This window comes from Salminus brasiliensis, chromosome 21 (assembly GCF_030463535.1).
Source record: "Salminus brasiliensis chromosome 21, fSalBra1.hap2, whole genome shotgun sequence".
NCBI classification, from domain to species: domain Eukaryota; kingdom Metazoa; phylum Chordata; class Actinopteri; order Characiformes; family Bryconidae; genus Salminus; species Salminus brasiliensis.
Window position 1 is genome coordinate 24013687 of NC_132898.1, and position 19454 is coordinate 24033140.

The 19454-nt window shown below is 42.4% G+C and overlaps 1 protein-coding gene across 9 annotated transcripts in view; it reads right to left on the bottom strand.

Annotated features, from left to right (window-relative positions):
• Positions 1 to 526: 526 nt before the first annotated feature.
• Positions 527 to 19454, bottom strand: part of wnk2 (WNK lysine deficient protein kinase 2) — a 52971-nt gene continuing 34043 nt past the window's right edge. For 5 of the 9 annotated variants that reach the window (XM_072665550.1, XM_072665551.1, XM_072665554.1 and 2 more), the window contains 18 exons: positions 18140 to 18236; positions 17425 to 17600; positions 16972 to 17012; positions 16312 to 16474; positions 16072 to 16188; positions 15606 to 15776; positions 15404 to 15455; positions 14999 to 15205; positions 13986 to 14818; positions 13672 to 13729; positions 13447 to 13514; positions 12686 to 13266; positions 11071 to 11318; positions 9798 to 10010; positions 6908 to 7003; positions 4562 to 4606; positions 2806 to 3077; positions 527 to 1863 (listed from right to left, as the gene is read on the bottom strand). In XM_072665550.1, coding sequence (XP_072521651.1) covers positions 1570 to 1863; positions 2806 to 3077; positions 4562 to 4606; positions 6908 to 7003; positions 9798 to 10010; positions 11071 to 11318; positions 12686 to 13266; positions 13447 to 13514; positions 13672 to 13729; positions 13986 to 14818; positions 14999 to 15205; positions 15404 to 15455; positions 15606 to 15776; positions 16072 to 16188; positions 16312 to 16474; positions 16972 to 17012; positions 17425 to 17600; positions 18140 to 18236 — 3732 coding nt within the window. In that variant the 3' untranslated portion in view covers positions 527 to 1569. Of the gene's footprint in view, positions 1864 to 2785; positions 3078 to 4561; positions 4607 to 6907; positions 7004 to 9797; positions 10011 to 11070; positions 11319 to 12685; positions 13267 to 13446; positions 13515 to 13671; positions 13730 to 13985; positions 14819 to 14998; positions 15206 to 15403; positions 15456 to 15605; positions 15777 to 16071; positions 16189 to 16311; positions 16475 to 16971; positions 17013 to 17424; positions 17601 to 18139; positions 18237 to 19454 lie in introns of all 9 variants that reach the window. The other 4 variants (XM_072665555.1, XM_072665553.1, XM_072665552.1 and 1 more) reach the window with 4 other exon arrangements.

Below are 19454 nucleotides of genomic sequence, written 5' to 3' on the forward strand. Positions count from 1 at the left end.
TGACTCCAAACTCCAACTCTAAATACCTTTGTTAACATATCAACCATGTAATAATGCTGAAATCTAAAAATGTGTTAGATAACCAAAACACTTTTGGGTCCACCACAATTTTCCCACAATATCGTACAGTCAGCTAATCTCCACCCATTTGAAACAGTATCCCAACTCCTATTGCGTACAAATTACTGAAGTATCAAATATCACTTTTCTTGCTGAAACGCTATTGCTGTTCACCCAGAGTCTCCAAAACTGCTGTTCAAGGCACTCTTTGCAGGTTCTCCACCTGAATTTCACCAGTCATTTCAAATTTCTCAGGGTTGGGTATAAAGATGTGGCATTTCTAGTGGGTCCAGTTTAGGGGTCTTAGTCCAGAATGAGTGGTACGAAGCTGTGGTGACCGCAGGACAGTCTTGAGGCTTCACAGTGATGGTGCTGACATGACTGGTGGCTAGACAAACCTCTCTTTGTCTTAATTACACATGAAATAATCTTCTTTAAACTCTAAATGAACATTATGTACATATACTCCAGGTCTATTTGAGTTTTAATTAAGGGCTGAGCTACATATCAGTATGCTTAACTTATATACACACTTATGTACAGTGGCTATGTACAGGCACGTCAGATCACCATTAAGGGTCCAGTTCATATTGGTAAGATTGGGAAGTCTATGCACACAAGCAAGCTTAAACTAATGAAATAAATACACTGTACATGGATTATGGACATATTCATAGGTGGCACAGTGCACCTTAAAATATACATATGCTACATGTACATGAATTATCCAGTATGCACTGGGATGATCAGATATTTACACACATACTGTATACATCAGCTATAAAATACATGCCTTTCTAGTAGACTGAAGATGCTAACTCTGGTAATTCCCAATCCCAGGTGCTTAGGGACCCCATGCTCCACATATGCTCATGTTTTCACTACTCTAACACAACTGACTCAGGCTTTCAAACCCTTATTAATTCTTAACTTAAGTAATGTGACGATTTAATTACATATTTAGATAATTAGTCATGCTTTTGTTTTAGCCATCAATAAGTGCAATGTTTATAGCAAGGTTCTGGTCCTGGTAGGGTTAACCCCACCCAACCCTAACTCTAACCTCTAACCCTAACTCTAAAGGTAACTCTAAACCATACCCCTTACCATAACTTAACCCTACACTCCAACCCTAATCCCAACGTCTAACAGTAACCTAACCAAACCCTACACGCTAACCCAACCCTAAACCATACCCCTTACTATTACCTAACCCTAAACTCTGACCCTGAACCCTTAACTCTAAACTTAACCCTTACCATAACCTGACCTAACCCTAACCCTAACCCTGTCCTGTTTGGTGCAAACTGTCTGTTAATTGTCAGGGGTAGTGGCTGAGTTTAGAACCCTAGGAGGAACCTGTAGTTATAAAGAAAGCCAGGGGTGCTAGAAGAGGGAAAACACCCAAAGATGTGCAGAGTATGAAGACCCCAAGCTTGGAACCACTGCTGTGGAGGATACTGTAGCGAAATTCAGCTAAAAACTAGCTTCTGAAAGCCCGTCTAGGTGCTACAAAGTCCTGTTCTGGGAATGAGGGGGTTCTGGAGGAGATGATGGTGCCGTCCAGGGGGGAGACACTGTGGAGAAAGCTAGCACACCCCGACCCAGAGGTGCAGTCAGAGCAGGCCAGCGGGTGATGTAGATGGGGGTCTGCAGGACCTCACCAAAAGGGCTGCCTTGCATGGAGAATCCATCCTGAAAGCCCAGTAGGTGATCAGCAGTCAGAGAGGAGGTGTGGGAATCAACTCTGGGCCATGAGAGAGGAAGCCTGGAAGCCGTCACTGCCGCTGAGCCGGGAGGCATCTACATAAAACCAAGGTGACAGATGGTGATGAGATTTTGGTGATGTTCGGATGTTCGTAAGTTTTTAGTATTTCCAACTTTGCTTTGAAATTTGAACAAACTTTCTTAACTTTTAATGTAAAGAACAACTACCAGATTCACACTTTGTCTAAATGTGAAAATGGAGATACAAGATTCTTGTCAGACAGCGGTGATATGTTTAGAAGCAAAGGAAAAAGACTTGAAGCATGTCAGCAAGATAAACCCGACTATATAGGCTATAAAAACGTTGCTTGAACAGTCTTAAACAGTGTTTTCAGAGGGTCTATAGCAGCTGAGGTTTATGTAAAGGGGATCATTCTTGTGAACATGACTCATTTTAGGGTATTTTGGGTAGAAATTTGTAATATAAAACAATTCGAACTTGTGATGGTAAAATATAGCAAACTTCTAAATTTGCTTTTCCCCTAGTAAGTCATCCTAAAACCATGGCACAAAATTCAAATGGATTTGTCTGTATTATGTTACTCTATTTTTTTTTTGTCCACACTTGAGTTGGTAGCTCTTCACTTGGTCAACAGTTGGTCAACAGTAGCTGCTCTAGGCTGTCTGATACTCGGTGGATTGGTAGCCGAGCTAGCTAACATAGGCTACTTTAGCGAATGAACTATAGAGCCAAACCAAGGGTAAACATTTAATAACATTATGTGAAGAAATTTAAAAAAAGACTTGGTAAGAGTGGCATCTGTTAACCAAGTTACTTAACAATACATTTCTTTTGCTTAAATATAAATGCTAACATAACTAATACTCAAAATCCTGTAATCGATCCTGTAAACTCCTCTCTATACTTCAAGATCTGCCTTTATTTATTAACAACAGCATTTTCCTTCTGCATCAGTAATGCCAGTGTTTATTGGTTTTCCTTCAATTGCTTTATTACTTTTGGTTGTCTTTCCTCACCCCTCCAGTACTCCTGGTCCTGGCTCTCGTGGGCTGCTGGGGTCTCTGACTGAGGGGGAGAGCGTGTGTGGGGCTCCGTGCCTCCTGAACCCAAGTGCCCACCAGTCGTTGCAGCTCCACAGGAAACAGGTCTGTCTTGTTATTGCTGTTGTTGGTCTGTGCCTGAGCCAGGCCCACCGCTGGCTGGTGGGGAGGGGGGGTTGAACCTGGGGGCATCTGTGGCTGATTAGATGCTCCTGGAGGAACTCCAGATCCTGGAAAATCAGAGAGATCTGACTAAAATCACAGTGAGTCACTTTCAGGACCAACCAACAGTATGTGTACTCCAAGGTTCGCTGATGAGTGAGTTTAATACAGTGCTAGCAGTGCTAACACTAGCTGCTGAAACCAACAGCATTGTAGGGAATTATTCGCTGGAGCTACAGTCTCTCATTAGTATTAATACTAATAACAGTCTAAATGTAGGTATTGTGATATACACTGAGGTGGAGCTACAGTCTCTCATTAGGGTGGATATTAATAACACTCTAAATGTAGGTATTGTGATATACACTGAGGTGGAGCTACAGTCTCTCATTAGGGTGAATATTAATAACACTCTAAATGTAGGTATTGTGATATACACTGAGGTTGGAGCTACAGTCTCTCATTAGGGTGAATATTAATAACACTCTAAATGTAGGTATTGTAATATACACTGAGGTGGAGCTACAGTCTCTCATTAGAGTGAATATTAATAACACTCTAAATGTAGGTATTGTGATATACACTAAGGTGGAGCTACAGTCTCTTATTAGGGTAAATATTAATAACACTCTAAATGTAGGTATTGTGATATACACTGAGGTGGAGCTACAGTCTCTCATTAGGGTAATTATTAATAACACTCTAAATGTAGGTATTGTGATATACACTGAAGTTGGAGCTACAGTCTCTCATTAGGGTAATTATTAATAACACTCTAAATGTAGATATTGTGATATACACTGAGGTGGAGCTACAGTCTCTCATTAGGGTGAATATTAATAACACTCTAAATGTAGGTATTGTGATATACACTGAGGCAGAGCTACAGTCACTCATTAGGGTGAATATTAATAACACTCTAAATGTAGGTATTGTGATATACACTGAGGCAGAGCTACAGTCACTCATTAGGGTGGATATTAATAACACTCTAAATGTAGGTACTGTGATATACACTGAGGTGGAGCTACAGTCTCTCATTAGGGTGAATATTAATAACACTCTAAATGTAGGTACTGTGATATACACTGAGGTGGAGCTACAGTCTCTCATTAGGGTGAATATTAATAACACTCTAAATGTAGGTATTGTGATATACACTGAGGTTGGAGCTACAGTCTCTCATTAGGGTGAATATTAATAACACTCTAAATGTAGGTATTGTGATATACACTGAGGCAGAGCTACAGTCACTCATTAGGGTGGATATTAATAACACTCTAAATGTAGGTATTGTGATATACACTGAGGTGAAGCTACAGTCTTTCATTAGTATTAATACTAATAACACTCTAAATGTAGGTATTGTGATATACACTGAGGCAGAGCTACAGTCACTCATTAGGGTGGATATTAATAACACTCTAAATGTAGGTATTGTGATATACACTGAGGTGAAGCTACAGTCTTTCATTAGTATTAATACTAATAACACTCTAAATGTAGGTATTGTGATATACACTGAGGTTGGAGCTACAATCTGTCATTAGTGAAGTAAAATGATAGTTACTGCTGCCACGCTCTTTTCCCAGGCAGAGCCTCTTCAGTGTTGACCCTACAGTACAAAAAAGAGCATTAGGGTTAAAGAGCAACCAAACACCAATCACATCCACAGAGATATGTAGTTAAGGAAATGCTGTATAGTATATTTATATAACAATAAGCAGTGGTAGTGGTGAGAGATTTAGGTGAAGGATGTTCTGCAGAAGTGAAACAGGTCCACATGAAAAACGATGTCGACTGAGCTTTCTGAAGAATGTCTGAAGAGTGTGTGGTGTGTTTATATGAGCCGGGTAAGGGTTTCGTTTTGGTTTCGGTTTGAATGCGAGTATTAATTTAGAGAGTATGTTGACCAGATGGTGTCTCTGTTTTGGTTTATGAGAGTAGGGGAATAACAAACACAACACAGCCACGAAACCTGTTTCACACAAATGGAAACAATGGTAGAAGAGGACTTATCATCAAGACCACAGAATTATGTGTCATTTACCAACTTTCTTCAGTAAAGCCTCCCAGATTCCTCATGGTGACATGAGTGTGCCTCCAAACGTCCCAGATACTGCTACAATCCACTACTGCTTGTTTCAGCTACTGCTACAATCGGAATTATTCATTCATGAACAAATCTGTTTACAGTAAACCAATCAAATAAGACCAATTTAAATATGTCAACACATATCTCATCCCACTTTTAATGACGACAGCAGTCACAGAGTTATCCAACACCTTCAGGAGACTTGAGTACTTCGTAGAACTTTTACTGTTATGACCTCCTACAAACGTGATGCACAGCTAGACACTACTACTAACTACTTGCAGCGTTCCAGAGGATTCTTAGCCCAATCCTCATCTGAGACACTTGACAAGGGTCAAATTATGAGAATATCTCCCAAAAACGTCAGACAGCTCTAATGGGATGTTCCCAGTATGCAGTGTCAGTACCTACCAAAAGTGGTATAAGAAAGTGAACCTCCAACAGCGTCATATGCGCACAAGGCTAACTGATGCTCATGGAGGTCGCACATCAAAACTTACAGGACTAAAAGGATCTGCTGCTAACATCTGATGGTATCCAGATATCACAGGACACCTTCAGAGGTCCTGTGGAGTCCTTGCCTGGAATGGACAAATCTGCTAAGGGGGACCTACTCATTACTAGACAGGCTGTCATTGTATACGTATATAATATATATATATAGAGAGAGGTCTTGTGGAGTCTATGCCTTAAATGTTCAGATCTGTTGTGGCGGTACCAGGGGGACCTGCTCAGTATTAGGCAGGTGTCTATCGGTGTTTCAGTTTTCTATAATATGGACCCTTTAACTCTGGAAGACTACTACTGCCCATTAAGCACCGCACTGTCACTGGGAACTGTGTACCTTTATATTCCTGTTTATATATAGTGTTTATAAATGTAGACACTCTCATTTTCCCTAAAGTGGAAATTAGTGATAAATACAGAAGAAGTGGAAGACCCCCAAAGATTAAAGCCAACAGACGGGCATACTTGCAGTTTTATCTAATACAGTCCCATAATTCTTTGGTCTTGGTGTGGAAAGAAGATAGAAGAAAGAACATACATTAAATCCTTAAAAGAACAGTCCAGCATTTGTCAACCCTAAGCCCATCTGCAGCTGTAGATGACACTCAGATACCACTAGGAGTGTTAGGAAATGCTTGATATATCAAAGTATTGCAATATTATGTTTTGCAATACTGAACTGATTCTCCAAAACACAGGGTTGATTTTTAATTAATGGCTTATATGTAAAGATAGGAGGCAGACAGTGGTTCACTATGTGTTGTTTTGAAACCCTGACCGCAAGATAGCAGTATTGCACTCCCACTTTTCTGGTTGCATAAATAAAAAGTAAACTTTATTTTTACTCAGATTTTATGCAGATGGTGGGGTGGTGGTGTTTTTATGCTAAGTTTATACTATGACTAAAATTGCATTGAAAAATATTGCAATACATCATCTTGCTTATAGTATCTCGATATATTACAATATATTGAATCATAACCCCTGTACCGTGATACGTATCATATCGTCAGGTAACACTGGCAATAGATCAAATCTAGCAGTTATTTACTGGCTTCAGTTGTGTATTTTGAGCTGAAAATGGTGAAGTGTTCCTTTAAAGAGCAGCAGATTTTAGAAACTGTACTGACGAGGAGGCCGATATATATATATATATATTTAGAGAGAGAGAGAGAGAGAGACAAAGCGAGAGAGAGAGAGAGAGAGAGAGAGAGAGAGAGAAAGAAAGAGAGATAGAGAGTGATACATTTAAGGAAGAAACGAGCAGAAAGACTGCTGAGTGTTTTGGGTGGGGGAGAGGAGAGAGATACAAACAGATGGAGAGAGAAAGTGGCCCACTGAGGAATCTAGCGCGTGGTTTACTGGACTTATAGGTGACCCTCTCTGCCGCTGGGGGATAGGGAGGCCAACCTGTAGAACAGAGCAGAGAAGGAATGGGGGTTTGGGGGGACAGGAAAGACTAGTGTCAAAGTTGTTACTGCAGAACCACCTCTATGGATTACTCAGAACCACAGCACAGTCTGATTAGCAGGTGGTGACTGATGGAGTGTTCAGTACAGCAGGGCTGAGATGATAAAGCAACAAAGATGCTAAGCTATTAATTAAATGTGACCTGAAGAGGTAAAAAGTCTGAGGTTATGCTCTGTAATCTTCATTTGATCCACATGGTCATTCTGACAGACATGCTAACCCAACATTCCTACAGGCTATTTAAGGTTATTTAGAGCTATTTAGAGCAGAGCTGTGCTGTGGGGCACCATATCCAACAAAGAAGAAGAGAACACAGTGAAATTCTCCTCTTCCTCCAATTACTGTGACCCCCTCAAACTGAGCATATTATACTTTTCACTGTGTGTTTATGATCACCGTGGTTGTAAACTATATCAACAGATCCGCTGTAGCACCAGATGCCCCCCCCCCCATTGTTGTCATGAAAAAATTGGTGAATAATGCTCTTTATTCTTCGTATGGTCCACACGCTCATTCTGACAGACTGTAATACACTACAGGAAGAGTCGGGGGTGCTCTATAATGCTCATATGATTCACACACTCATTCTGACAGACTGTAATACACTACAGGAAGAGTAGGGGGTGCTCTATAATGCTCATATGATTCACACACTCATTCTGACAGACTGTAATACACTACAGGAAGAGTAGGGGGTGCTCTATAATGCTCATATGATTCACACGCTCATTCTGACAGACTGTAATACACTACAGGAAGAGTAGGGGGCGCTCTATAATGCTCATATGATCCACACGCTCATTCTGACAGACTGTAATACACTACAGGAAGAGTAGGGGGCGCTCTATAATGCTCATATGATCCACATACTCATTCTGACAGACTGTAATACACTACAGGAAGAGTAGGGGGCGCTCTATAATGCTCATATGATCCACACACTCATTCAGACAGACTGTAATACACTACAGGAAGAGTAGGGGGTGCTCTATAATGCTCAAATGATCTACACACTCATTCTCACAGACTGTAATACACTACAGGAAGAGTAGGGGGTGCTCTATAATGCTCATATGATTCACACACTCATTCTGACAGACTGTAATACACTACAGGAAGAGTAGGGGGTGCTCTATAATGCTCATATGATTCACACACTCATTCTGACAGACTGTAATACACTACAGGAAGAGTAGGGGGCGCTCTATAATGCTCATATGATCCACACACTCATTCAGACAGACTGTAATACACTACAGGAAGAGTAGGGGGTGCTCTATAATGCTCATATGATCCATACACTCATTCAGACAGACTGTAATACACTACAGGAAGAGTAGGGGGTGCTCTATAATGCTCAAATGATCTACACGCTCATTCTGACAGACTGTAATACACTACAGGAAGAGTAGGGGGCGCTCTATAATGCTCATATGATCCACACACTCATTCTGACAGACTGTAATACACTACAGGAAGAGTAGGGGATGCTCTATAATGTTAATATGATCTACATGCTCATTCTGACAGACTGTAATACACTACAGGAAGAGTAGGGGGTGCTCTATAATGCTCATATAATCCACACACTCATTCTGACAGACTGTAACACACTACAGGAAGAGTAGGGGGGTGCTCTATAATGCTCATATAATCCACACACTCATTCTGACAGACTGTAATACACTACAGGAAGAGTAGGGGGTGCTCTATAATGCTCATATAATCCACACACTCATTCTGACAGACTGTAATACACTACAGGAAGAGTAGTAGACGCTATAGAGTGCTCTGTAATGTTCCCTTTAAATGATAATGGTTGTGAAGCCCAATCTTGCATCTCATACTGATTGAACTCCTGAAGGACCCCCGAGCAGTTACTGCATATAGTTTTATTATTACACTATTAGCCAAAGTAAGCCTGAATTAAATCTGTTAGCTAGCCTGTCTTAGCCTGAAATAAACCTTTTAACTAGAGTTATCTTTTGTTGGCCTGCATGTAACCTCTCAGCTATAGTTAACCTGCATTAATCTGAATGAAACTGTTTTATCTAAAGTTAGCATGTGCTAGCCTAAATTTAACCTGTTAGCCAGAACGATCAGTTGGTGTTAGCTGCAGCCAACCCAATGTTAGCCCATTAGCATTGTCAAGTTAGCATGCAAGGCTAAAGTCAGCTTCTTGCTGAAAATATTTTTATAGTTATAGCAAGGCACATTCATATCTACCTCTTCCTTTTATGGCTCCTCCCAGAGTCATTGATTGACGGCACATTCGTAAAAACTGTAAAATATACTGATCAGTATTAAAGAACTGAATAACAGTCAATAGCGTTCACTAATTACAATCAAAGAACCAAATAATAATCAATAGATTAGGTTTATAATAATAAAAGTTCATACAGATCCTAAATATATCTGTATATATATATATATATATGTATATATAAATATATTTTTTCTCCAGAATTTTTTTTTAGCTTGACGTTCTAAAGTGGAGAGCTGTCCGAGTGGAGAAATCTTGTGGAATGTGCAGACTGTAAACTTTTAATCCACATGCTAATGTTTGTAAGTAGAAGAGGACATATTTTTCTATGAGCTGAACTTGATTCAATGTTTGTGAGTTAATTATACTAACAGGTACAGCAGAAAATTAATAATGATCAAATTTCCTGACAGTACATAATCTGATCCTGCCCTTCATGCTTTCATGGTGATCTCTGTGCTGTAAACTCACCCTGTCCTGGCCGGCTGTAAGCTCCAGGTCCCTCTCCTTGCAGTCCAGCGTAAATGTTATCGGAAGACAGCGAGCCCTTGAGGGAGCAGGGCTGCTGGGTCTGGACCGGTTCGGACATGGAGCTGGGCAGAGGGCCGGTCCCTGAGCGAGAGCGGCTGTCTGACACCACAGACGCTCGTGCTGGAGAACCGTTCAAACTCAGAGCAGGCTCACCTGATGGAGGAAAAGAGGTCCCTCACCATTAAAATTCAGTCCAGCAGATACCAGTGATACCAATAATGCTCCAGAATACAGAATGGAATAAAGTATGTTCAGCTTCTTTTCTTGTAAAAGTGAACACACACATACACAGCTTGTCTCTCTGAACTCTGCCAATAGAATAGGACTCTCTGAAGCAGATTAACATGAACCTGTTGGCACCATGACTGATGCAAGGCTGGGCTAGAGGGGCATAGAGCTCCCTCAAATAAGCTGTGGAGCAGTGGAACTGTGTTCTCTGGAATGAGTTGGAGAGTTGGGGATGAGGTGGCTTGCTGAGTCATCCAACATCCTAAACCTTATTAATGCTCTTGTCGCTGAATCAAACCCTCACAGCAATGCTGCAAATGCCAACAAAAGCAGGATAAATGTGTTTTTAAAAGCCTTGATTTCTGAAGAAACAATACATGAGCAGGTGTCCCAATACTTTTGTCCATATAGTATGTATTAGCTTGTGTCTGGAACGCTAAACAAGGACACTATGAAACACAGCTTTAGTTTCAGATATTGCACTTGGTAAATGTTCTACAATGGTATCATGGTTGTCAAAGTGGGGTCCAGGGACCCTTCCAGGTGTCCGTGAAGTATAGCCAGGGCGTCCTCGATCATGAGGTCTGGTTTTAGTAAGAACAGTGAAAGTAAACCAAACTGTAGTCTGTCTAAAGGTTCAAGCAAAGCAGCTAGAGCCAATGAAGCTACCTGAGCTACACTTGGTTACAAAAACATCAATTACACCAACAAAATAAAGGAACTGTTCAACCACAAGAATAGCTAGAGCATGTTCAGCCTGTCCTTATTGTCGCTGTATCAAATAACTTGCCATGTTCTTGGAGAAGTTTGCAGCTCTATTTTACACTGTCTTGACCTACTCATCTCAAAACCAAAGCTGTGTGCACTTCCCAGAGTGGTTTGAAAGCAGTTCAGTGAGTGGAGAAGATTGTGCAATTTAGTGAAGGGCGATATTGACATGGTTTTGTTTAACATATTTTCCAGCTTTCAAAAGGAAGTGACTCACTGTATTTGGCAGCATCACTGGATTTGCTGCTTTCGCTTGTTTTCTTGACGCTTCTAAGCTGCTGGACCAGAGGGCTGAGCAGTTTGCCAGCCCTGAGCTTGTGCTTGCTGGCCCTGCGCCTGCGTCCAGCTGGGGGCACTGTGGAGGTGAGGCCAAATCCAGTAGGGGGTGCTTTACCAAGCCGCAGATAGAGCAGCTCGATCTCTCCACGCTGGTGAGCCTGCAGCTCTGAAATTTCCTTCATATGTCTACAAGAGGAACAGTGAAGATATTATAGTGGGATTTGAAGACATTATATAAACAAAGTGCACAGTCTCCCATAGTACCCAGCCCCATGGAGACAGCTCCATGGCTGTCTGTTCGACCATACTCATCATCATACGACGATCATACCATACCTATCCTCACCCATACCCATTCAAACCCTTTCATACTATACCTATCTTCACCCATACCCATTCAAACCCTTTCATACCATACCTATCCTCATCCATACCCATCCATCCATGCCTATACCTATCCTCATCTATACCCATTTATACCCATACCCATCCAAACCCATTCATATCAAACATATCCTCATCCATACCCACTCATACCCATCCTATACTCATACCTATCCATTCATAACTACACCCATCCTCACTCATACTCATTTATACCCACACCCATCCAAATACATTCATACCATACCTATCCTAACTACATTCTCATTCATATTATACATATTCTTATCCATACCCACTCATACACATCCTTTTCTGAAACCCATCCTTCCTTACCTATATCCATCCTCAAACATACCCATTCATACCCATCCAAACCCATTTATATCATATGTATTCTCAACCATGCCCACCCTTACCCATCCAAACCCATTCATACCTATACCCATCCTCACCCGTACTCATCCAAACCCATTTATATCATATGTATTCTCAACCATGCCCACCCTTACCCATCCAAACCCATTCATACCTATACCCATCCTCACCCGTACTCATCCAAACCCATTTATATCATACTTATTCTTATCCATACCCATCCATACCTATCCATTCATTCCTATACCCATCTATACCCATCCCCATTCACAACCAAATCCAGCCATACTCATGTGACATTGCACATCTTGTAGTGAATATTGTGCATGTGCACACTGCGATGATGATGGTGCTGCTGAACTGATATATTTTCCAGCTCTACCCATATCTATCCATACCTATAACTTTCTATACCCAAATCCATACCCATCTATACCCATACTTATCAATGCCCATACCCATCCATACCTATAACTATCTATAGCCAAACCCATACCCATCTATACCCATACTTATCAATGCCCATACCCATCCATACCTATAACTATCTATACCCAAATCCATACCCATCTATACCCATACTCATCAATGCCCAGACCCATCCATACCTATAACTATCTATACCCAAACCCATACCCATCTATACCCATACTCATCAATGCCCAGACCCATCCATTTCCATCCATCCCCATCACCTTTTTCAGTGCACTCTCTACCTTCTCAGCATACATTTTGGGGTCCAGCTTAAAGTATTTCAACTGACAGTGAGTGTCATTCCCCTATATACTCACTTCTCCCTCAGTCTCTGCAGCTCTTTCTTTATGTCTGAGTCCTCCATCTCAGAGTCGTTGTCACTGCTGACGTACGAGCCGTACACACCACCCTGCCTGCTGGGAGAGTCCGAGCTCTGCACACTGCTGCTGCGGCCTGAGCGCCTCAGAAAGGCCACCGCCCTCTTCATGAAGTCACTTCCTCTCCTCTCGGAGCGGCCCAGCCGAGAGGGGGTGGGGGGAGGCATTTTGGCCGGGCTGCTCTCCGCCCCAGAGTCGGAGGACATAAAGCGGGCCGCGTGGACGTCAACTGGGACGGAGGTGTGCGCTCGCGGGAGGGAGCCCCGCTTGGTCATGGAGGGTGGAGCATCCAGATAGAAATCTGGCGGCGCAGAATATCTGCTGCTGTATTTCCTACGTGTGACCTCGTCCTCTGTGCTGACCACTGAGAAACGTCCGATGGTGCTGACAGGAAAGCTGGGCTCTGTGTAAAGATTGCGTTCCACAAAGCAGCCACCAGGGTGTGCTGGAGAGGCTGTGCTGCTCAAGCTCCGCTGCTTCCTCTGCTGTCCGCACAGAATGTCAGGAGGTCCGGGAATCATCTGAATGGGAAAGCAGCAGAGTGAGCGTTTTTCAGGCTACAACTACTGTACTTACTCAGATGTGCACACGCTCAGAGTACAGTTAAAGGCAGACCACATACTTAGCAGTTACTGTTCGGGTATATCAGATAACTAGACTTTTGAGCTTTGAGCTTGTAGGAGTGTAGGCATCAGGGGTACCTTGAAGCGACTTCTGGAGCCAGAGCAGGAGGTAGAATGGGGCATCGCATGTTTCTTTGACACCGTGACTGCAGAGAGAATCATTTCTAATTATTATCCATAACCAGCGTAACGTATATAGTCTATATAGAGTGCATGTCCAGTTATTCAGAACTTTATGCTCCTCTTAAGTGTTTGCAGTGACTGCAAGGTAGACCAGGATGAGCAAAAACTGAAGTGTCATACCAGCAACAGCGGAGTCACTGAGGGCACTCAGACTGTCCACTCTCTCTGGAATCTGTGGCTGTGACAAAGGAACAATACCAATGAAGAAAACCTCACAGAGAGCAGAATTCTGTTACTGATGTTTATGTTGGATGTGCTAAAATGTAGAGTATGCACATTTAACAGCAGCTTACTGATGTCTAAACATGTCAGACATGATCACATATTTTAACAGATTATAAAAATACCATAGGTCACAAATATGATTATGAGCTGCAGCCCAACCCAACTCAAATGATGATCCGCAGAAACCCTGAATCACTTAGCAACCTTACCAGCTGTTCCCCTGCTCTGACCAGCCCCTCTCCAATAAGGCTCGGGGTGCTGGTCCCCGACCCCCCTGTGGCGCTCTCCGGCCCGGGTGGTGACTGGATATACTCTGTCCCGGAGCCTGGAGTCTCGGCCGCACTCCCTGATGGGTACATGGGCGCGTACTCCTGATACAGCAGGTTCCTCAGCTTCTCGTCCAGCGTCTTTATGGTGCTGTCCACAAATCCCACCCGCCCACGGCCTTCGCCATCGGATTCACTGGGGCCAAGAGGCTGCTGTGCAGGGGCAGGGCTCTGGGGCAGTGAGGGTGCTTTGGCTCCCCCCACAGCAGAGAAAGGCTGCTGCAGCACGACAGGGTGCTGGCCACGCTCAGAAATGGACTGGAGTTGCTCCCGGGCTGATGGAACGTCCTGCGGTAGAGGAGGGGTCAGCGGAGAGGCCTGCTGAATGCCCGCGCTAACGTCCAGTGCTAGCGGCATGACGAGGGGGCAGCAGGGCACACTTTCTGCTACCGATGCGGCACAGGCGATCTCTGCCACCTGCTGAGCGGCGTGGATCGGTGAGAGTGACCCGAGTTTTGCACTCGGAGGCTCGTCCACGGTCAGAGAGCTGCGCTGAGCCATGATGGGCTGTGCTCGGAGCTGGGCTGCAGATAAGCTAGGGGCATCCTCCATGTGGGAGGCTGGCTGCGCTGATAGAGCGGCGGCGAGGGGAACAGGGGGCACTGGAGAGAGTGGAGCCAGGGATAAAGGGTCTGTGGTGGTGAGAGACAGCGGACTGCAAAATCCATGAGCATCACTGTCGCCAGAGGGGGGTGCTGTGGCATAGCCTTCTGAATCTGAATGATAATAAGGAGAATATACATAGTAAATTACTAAAATAATACAATTCATTCACGGGACACCATTAGATAATACTTATGGTTATTAATAGTGGTATTGTAAGTCAAATAAACTGATAATTGTGACTTATGGTGCACTTCAAGTTCTTTTGCACACATGAGGAGCTACTGATCTACCTATGGAAACAGAAGCAGATGCAGTGCTGCCTTCTAGTGGTTGTGCTGAAGCACTTTCAGCAGGCTGTCCAGGAGCAGTGCCATCAGTCAGTACGCTAGTAGGGGGCATATGTGTAGCTGTAGCTCCCTCTGAGGACACTTGCTGAATGGCTACAGGAGGCTCATCCACAGGGCAGATAATGAACCACCTCTTGCCAGTATGAAGCACTGTAGGGAAAAAAATAACCAGAGTTTATTCTGTACAGACAGGATTCTGTAAAACCACACACCACACTGACCAGTAAACAGTCAGAACTAAAAAATAGCCCTGTGAGTGTCACTTCACTGGATGCTTTAAGTGTATTCAAGATTAAGGGGGGAAATATGAAAACTGTATAGACTTCAGTGAGAGGTATGAGGTTTTACCGTTCTGCTGATACACCGGCTGAGGAGCTCCATCTCTCTGTCCTCTCACCCCCTAGAACACACCAGACAAACATGGAAGGACACTGTTGTTTGCTGCTGCTAATATCTTGGTACAATCATTATAGAACCCCTGATCTTTATGTCTAACTTGGCAGTATTCTAAGTATAACTTAGATTATTTATCAAATTTAATTTCCCTCACCTCATCCCCCATCCCACTAGGAGAGTGGCCCTGTAGTGGAGTCTCTCTTGGGGCAGAAGGTCTCTCCCCCTCTACCTCCTCATTCAGCATGTCCTCAGCTTTGTCCACAATGTCCTTCAGTTGATCGATGAAGATCTCCTTCTCTATGGGCAGAATGAAGCCGTTCTCCACCTGCAGAATGCAACGAGGATTTATCTGGGCCATAAACATGAATAAATACAAATAAACAATCCACTGGTGAGCTGCTGGTGGAACTGAACAACCCACACAGTATCTGGAGCTCAGCACCCGAACCTGTGTTATTCTATCCAACACCATGTTTTAACCACTGACTTTATGATTATTTGGGTATATTCAAAAGTTATATAGAGTTTTACAGGTAGACACTCAGTGTCTAACAGTACAGTGCTATATTGTCTGTGGTACCAAAATCAGAACCAAAGCTAGACTCTGAAGCTCTCCTCACCATGTATGTGGCTATTTCCTCAGGGGCATCGCCATCCAGATCAAACTTGAAGGTCACCATCTTGTGGTTATGGGTTTCCAGCTGGCATTCCACCATTTTGTCACCTGTATCCGAAACCTGACAACAGAGGAGAGAAGATACAAAGGGACAAACACACAGGGGAGAAGGAAAGCAGTTTATTGGGGAGCAACAAAACCCAGTAAACCCTAAACAACTGGATGACGAGACTGCAGCTCTCACGTTGAGCATGCTGAGTTTGGGTTTGTTGGTTTTCTCCTGTCGTGAACGAGTGCGGGCGGATTTGCGGTGGTGTTTCCTGGGCTTCCCATCACCTTTCCCTCCGCTGGTGGTTCCATCATAGCTATCGCTCATTTCTTTGCCTGAGGCTACATCTGAATTTAAACTGAACACCAGTGAAAAAAAACATTAGGAGAGGTTTGAACAGCGCACTCAAGAAAGATATAGGCATATTTATTTTCTACATTATAAACAGCTGCAATTATACTGCTTTACAATTCCTTAGCTTCCTAGATGGACCAATGTAAATAATCCAAAAAATAAAAATTTGGCTAGTTTCAAGCTTCTTGATTTGTCAGACAATATGAGATTAATTGATTACAATTAACTAAATACATAATAAATCCTCTATAAATAAAATAAATAATCTTAGAATTAAATCTCTAAATCTATAAAAGCTGATAGTTCTGGCTCTAACATCTGATTGCACAAATCAAATTATTTATTAATGTTTTGTATATTTTATCTTACTATTTTGCACTATTTTTGTATATAATCAGGCATGGCATTCAAGACTTGTGATGTGGTACAAAATGCTAAAATTGAAAAGAATATAGATTATTTTCATATTCATACAACAGTGGGTTTAGAGATTCAACCTACCTGTCACATGTGTAGCTGGGAAGTGGCATGGGCATGGGCTCCTAGAGCATAAACACAGCGATTTGAGTGACAACTTTGAAGTTCACAGCATTTAAGGTTTGCTGAACTAATTAAAGGTGATTGCAGCACAGCTTATCTGGTAAGATCATTTTGAGATTATTAAAGCAATTTTATAAGATTAATTAACTCATTTATAACTCATTTATACTGTTATTAGTTTAAAGTGATTGTATCAACTGAAATTACTTTTTTTCATTTTGCCAAGAAATACCAAGCAAACTTATTTGTAAGACACTTTTAGTACATAAAATACTTTAGAACAAGCATAAGAAACTGTTGTTGCAGTGTACAGACGACTTGATGTTGAAAAAGTGATGATATTAGTGTGGTACAAATTTACTGCCATGCTGACCCATCACACACTCAGTGTGGTACTCTGCTGTAATGATGTACCTCCTGGCTGTGGTCAGGTGCAGGAGGAAGGTACACAGAAGCCGTGTCCAGGATCTGCTGAGTGTTGCTGGGTACGGTGCCACTTTCAGCTGCAGCAGCTGTTGTCTGCGTTCCAACAGGCTGCAGAGGCAGTGCAGCGTTCTCAGGGACAATCTGCTGAGCTCTGTCGACAAGGGCTGGACAAGAGATTGAGGGAATATCATTGGGTTACATTATACAGAATTGTACTTCTGGTATTAACACACTGAATCTTTTTATTTATCGGTTTGTGGAAAACACTGATCAGCCATAACATGCTCAATACTGAGTAGGCCCTCCCTCTTGTGCTGCCAAAACAGCTCTGACTCATAGAAACATGGACTCCACAAGACCTCTGAAGGTGCCCTGTGGTATCTGGCATCATTACTAACATTAGCCGCAGATCCTTCAAGTCCTGTAAGTTGTGAGATGGGACCTCCATGAGTATTAGTCTTGAGTCTCGGGCGCCCGTGACCCTGTCGCCGGTTCCCCGGTTGTCCTTCCTTGGCGCACATTAGGTAGGTAAGTTCAACAACTGACTGTTCACTTGCTGTCTAATATAGCCACTGATTGACAGATACCACTGGAACCAGATCATTAATGGTTTTCACTTCATCTGGGGGTGGTTTTAATGTTTTGGCTGATAAGTGAAGTCATCAACAACAGTATAATACAATTTTGAGACTTGAGGACTCACCACAACTGGCTGTAGTGAATTCTCGCTCAGATTCCTCTCTTTGTGGAGCAGACTGAATGCAAGTCAGGTCTGCATGGACATGTGCCAGAGTGTCGTCCTGGGGGGGGAGGGATGGGAGGATGTCGCATTGTGGTTTACTGTGAATGCTGCTTTATCTGCACTTTCTGACAATCAGCTCTGCTCTGAGCTACATAATTTACACTGGAAAACAATCACTGTGCACAACTCTTTGGCCTGAATTGGTGCTACCTCAGCTAAAACTAGCCATCAGAAATAATGAGGTTCTACAACCAGAGGTGGACATGAAGCTGTGGTTCCTGATAAAGCTCTCTAGTAAACTCCTGGGAAGGGTGGCCACTCCCAGCAGTCTTCAAGTACAGCATTATGGAGTGTGCTTAAATTCAATCAACTGTATTAAAAGACTTTTTTCTTTTTTTAGGACACACTGGGCCAGATTTTTTAAACTCAGAAGTAATGGAGCCCCATCACACAATTCCACTCTATACCGCTGAAGTGTTTTTACATGTATCCTCAATACAAGAGACCATCGTAATTCACATGTTAATGAGAAAACTGAATTCTGAATAAATGTGCACCTTCTCAAGAACATCACGTTCTTCTCAACTGCTGTTGAGATGTTTGCCATGACAAACATGCTCAATAGAAACTGATCAATAGAAAATTCCTTAAAACACTGTTAATCATCTGAGTGGGTGAACATGCAGAATTTGCTGGCAAACTGCATGTGTGACCAATAGGGCTGCAACAAACGACTATTTTAATTGTCACAATAAAATCATCAAATATCAATATCTGAAATAAATAATCAATTATTTGGATTATGAATCGCTCAATTACCAAATAACCCTTTATGTAGCTATCAGCTTTTGCATTTTTTGCAATATGCATTTTCATAAACTAACAACGAAGACAATAAAGATAAATAAAAATAACATCCAGAAATGTGCTGTTTTAATTAAATTACTAGCTAATATAAGAGATAAATAAAACTCCAATATCTTTTTCCTGCCAAAATTGTAAACCAAGCATGTGCAAAGTAGCTGCCATAATATATTAGAAATACTAAACTAGTTTTCCCTTAAACAAATTTTCCCTCATTTTTCATCAAAAAAGAAAAAAGGGAGACAGTTATTTTAGCTTTCAGTCTGAACATATTTCGTGTTCCTGCTTCTTTTGTATCCATGACTTTTATTTTGACATGCCAAAGCCTCAATATTGTCGACCCTCCTCCGTTCAAAGCATAACCAGCAAGCTGGTTTGCTGTTTTTCTTGAAGGCCTTATGCATAAACCCGC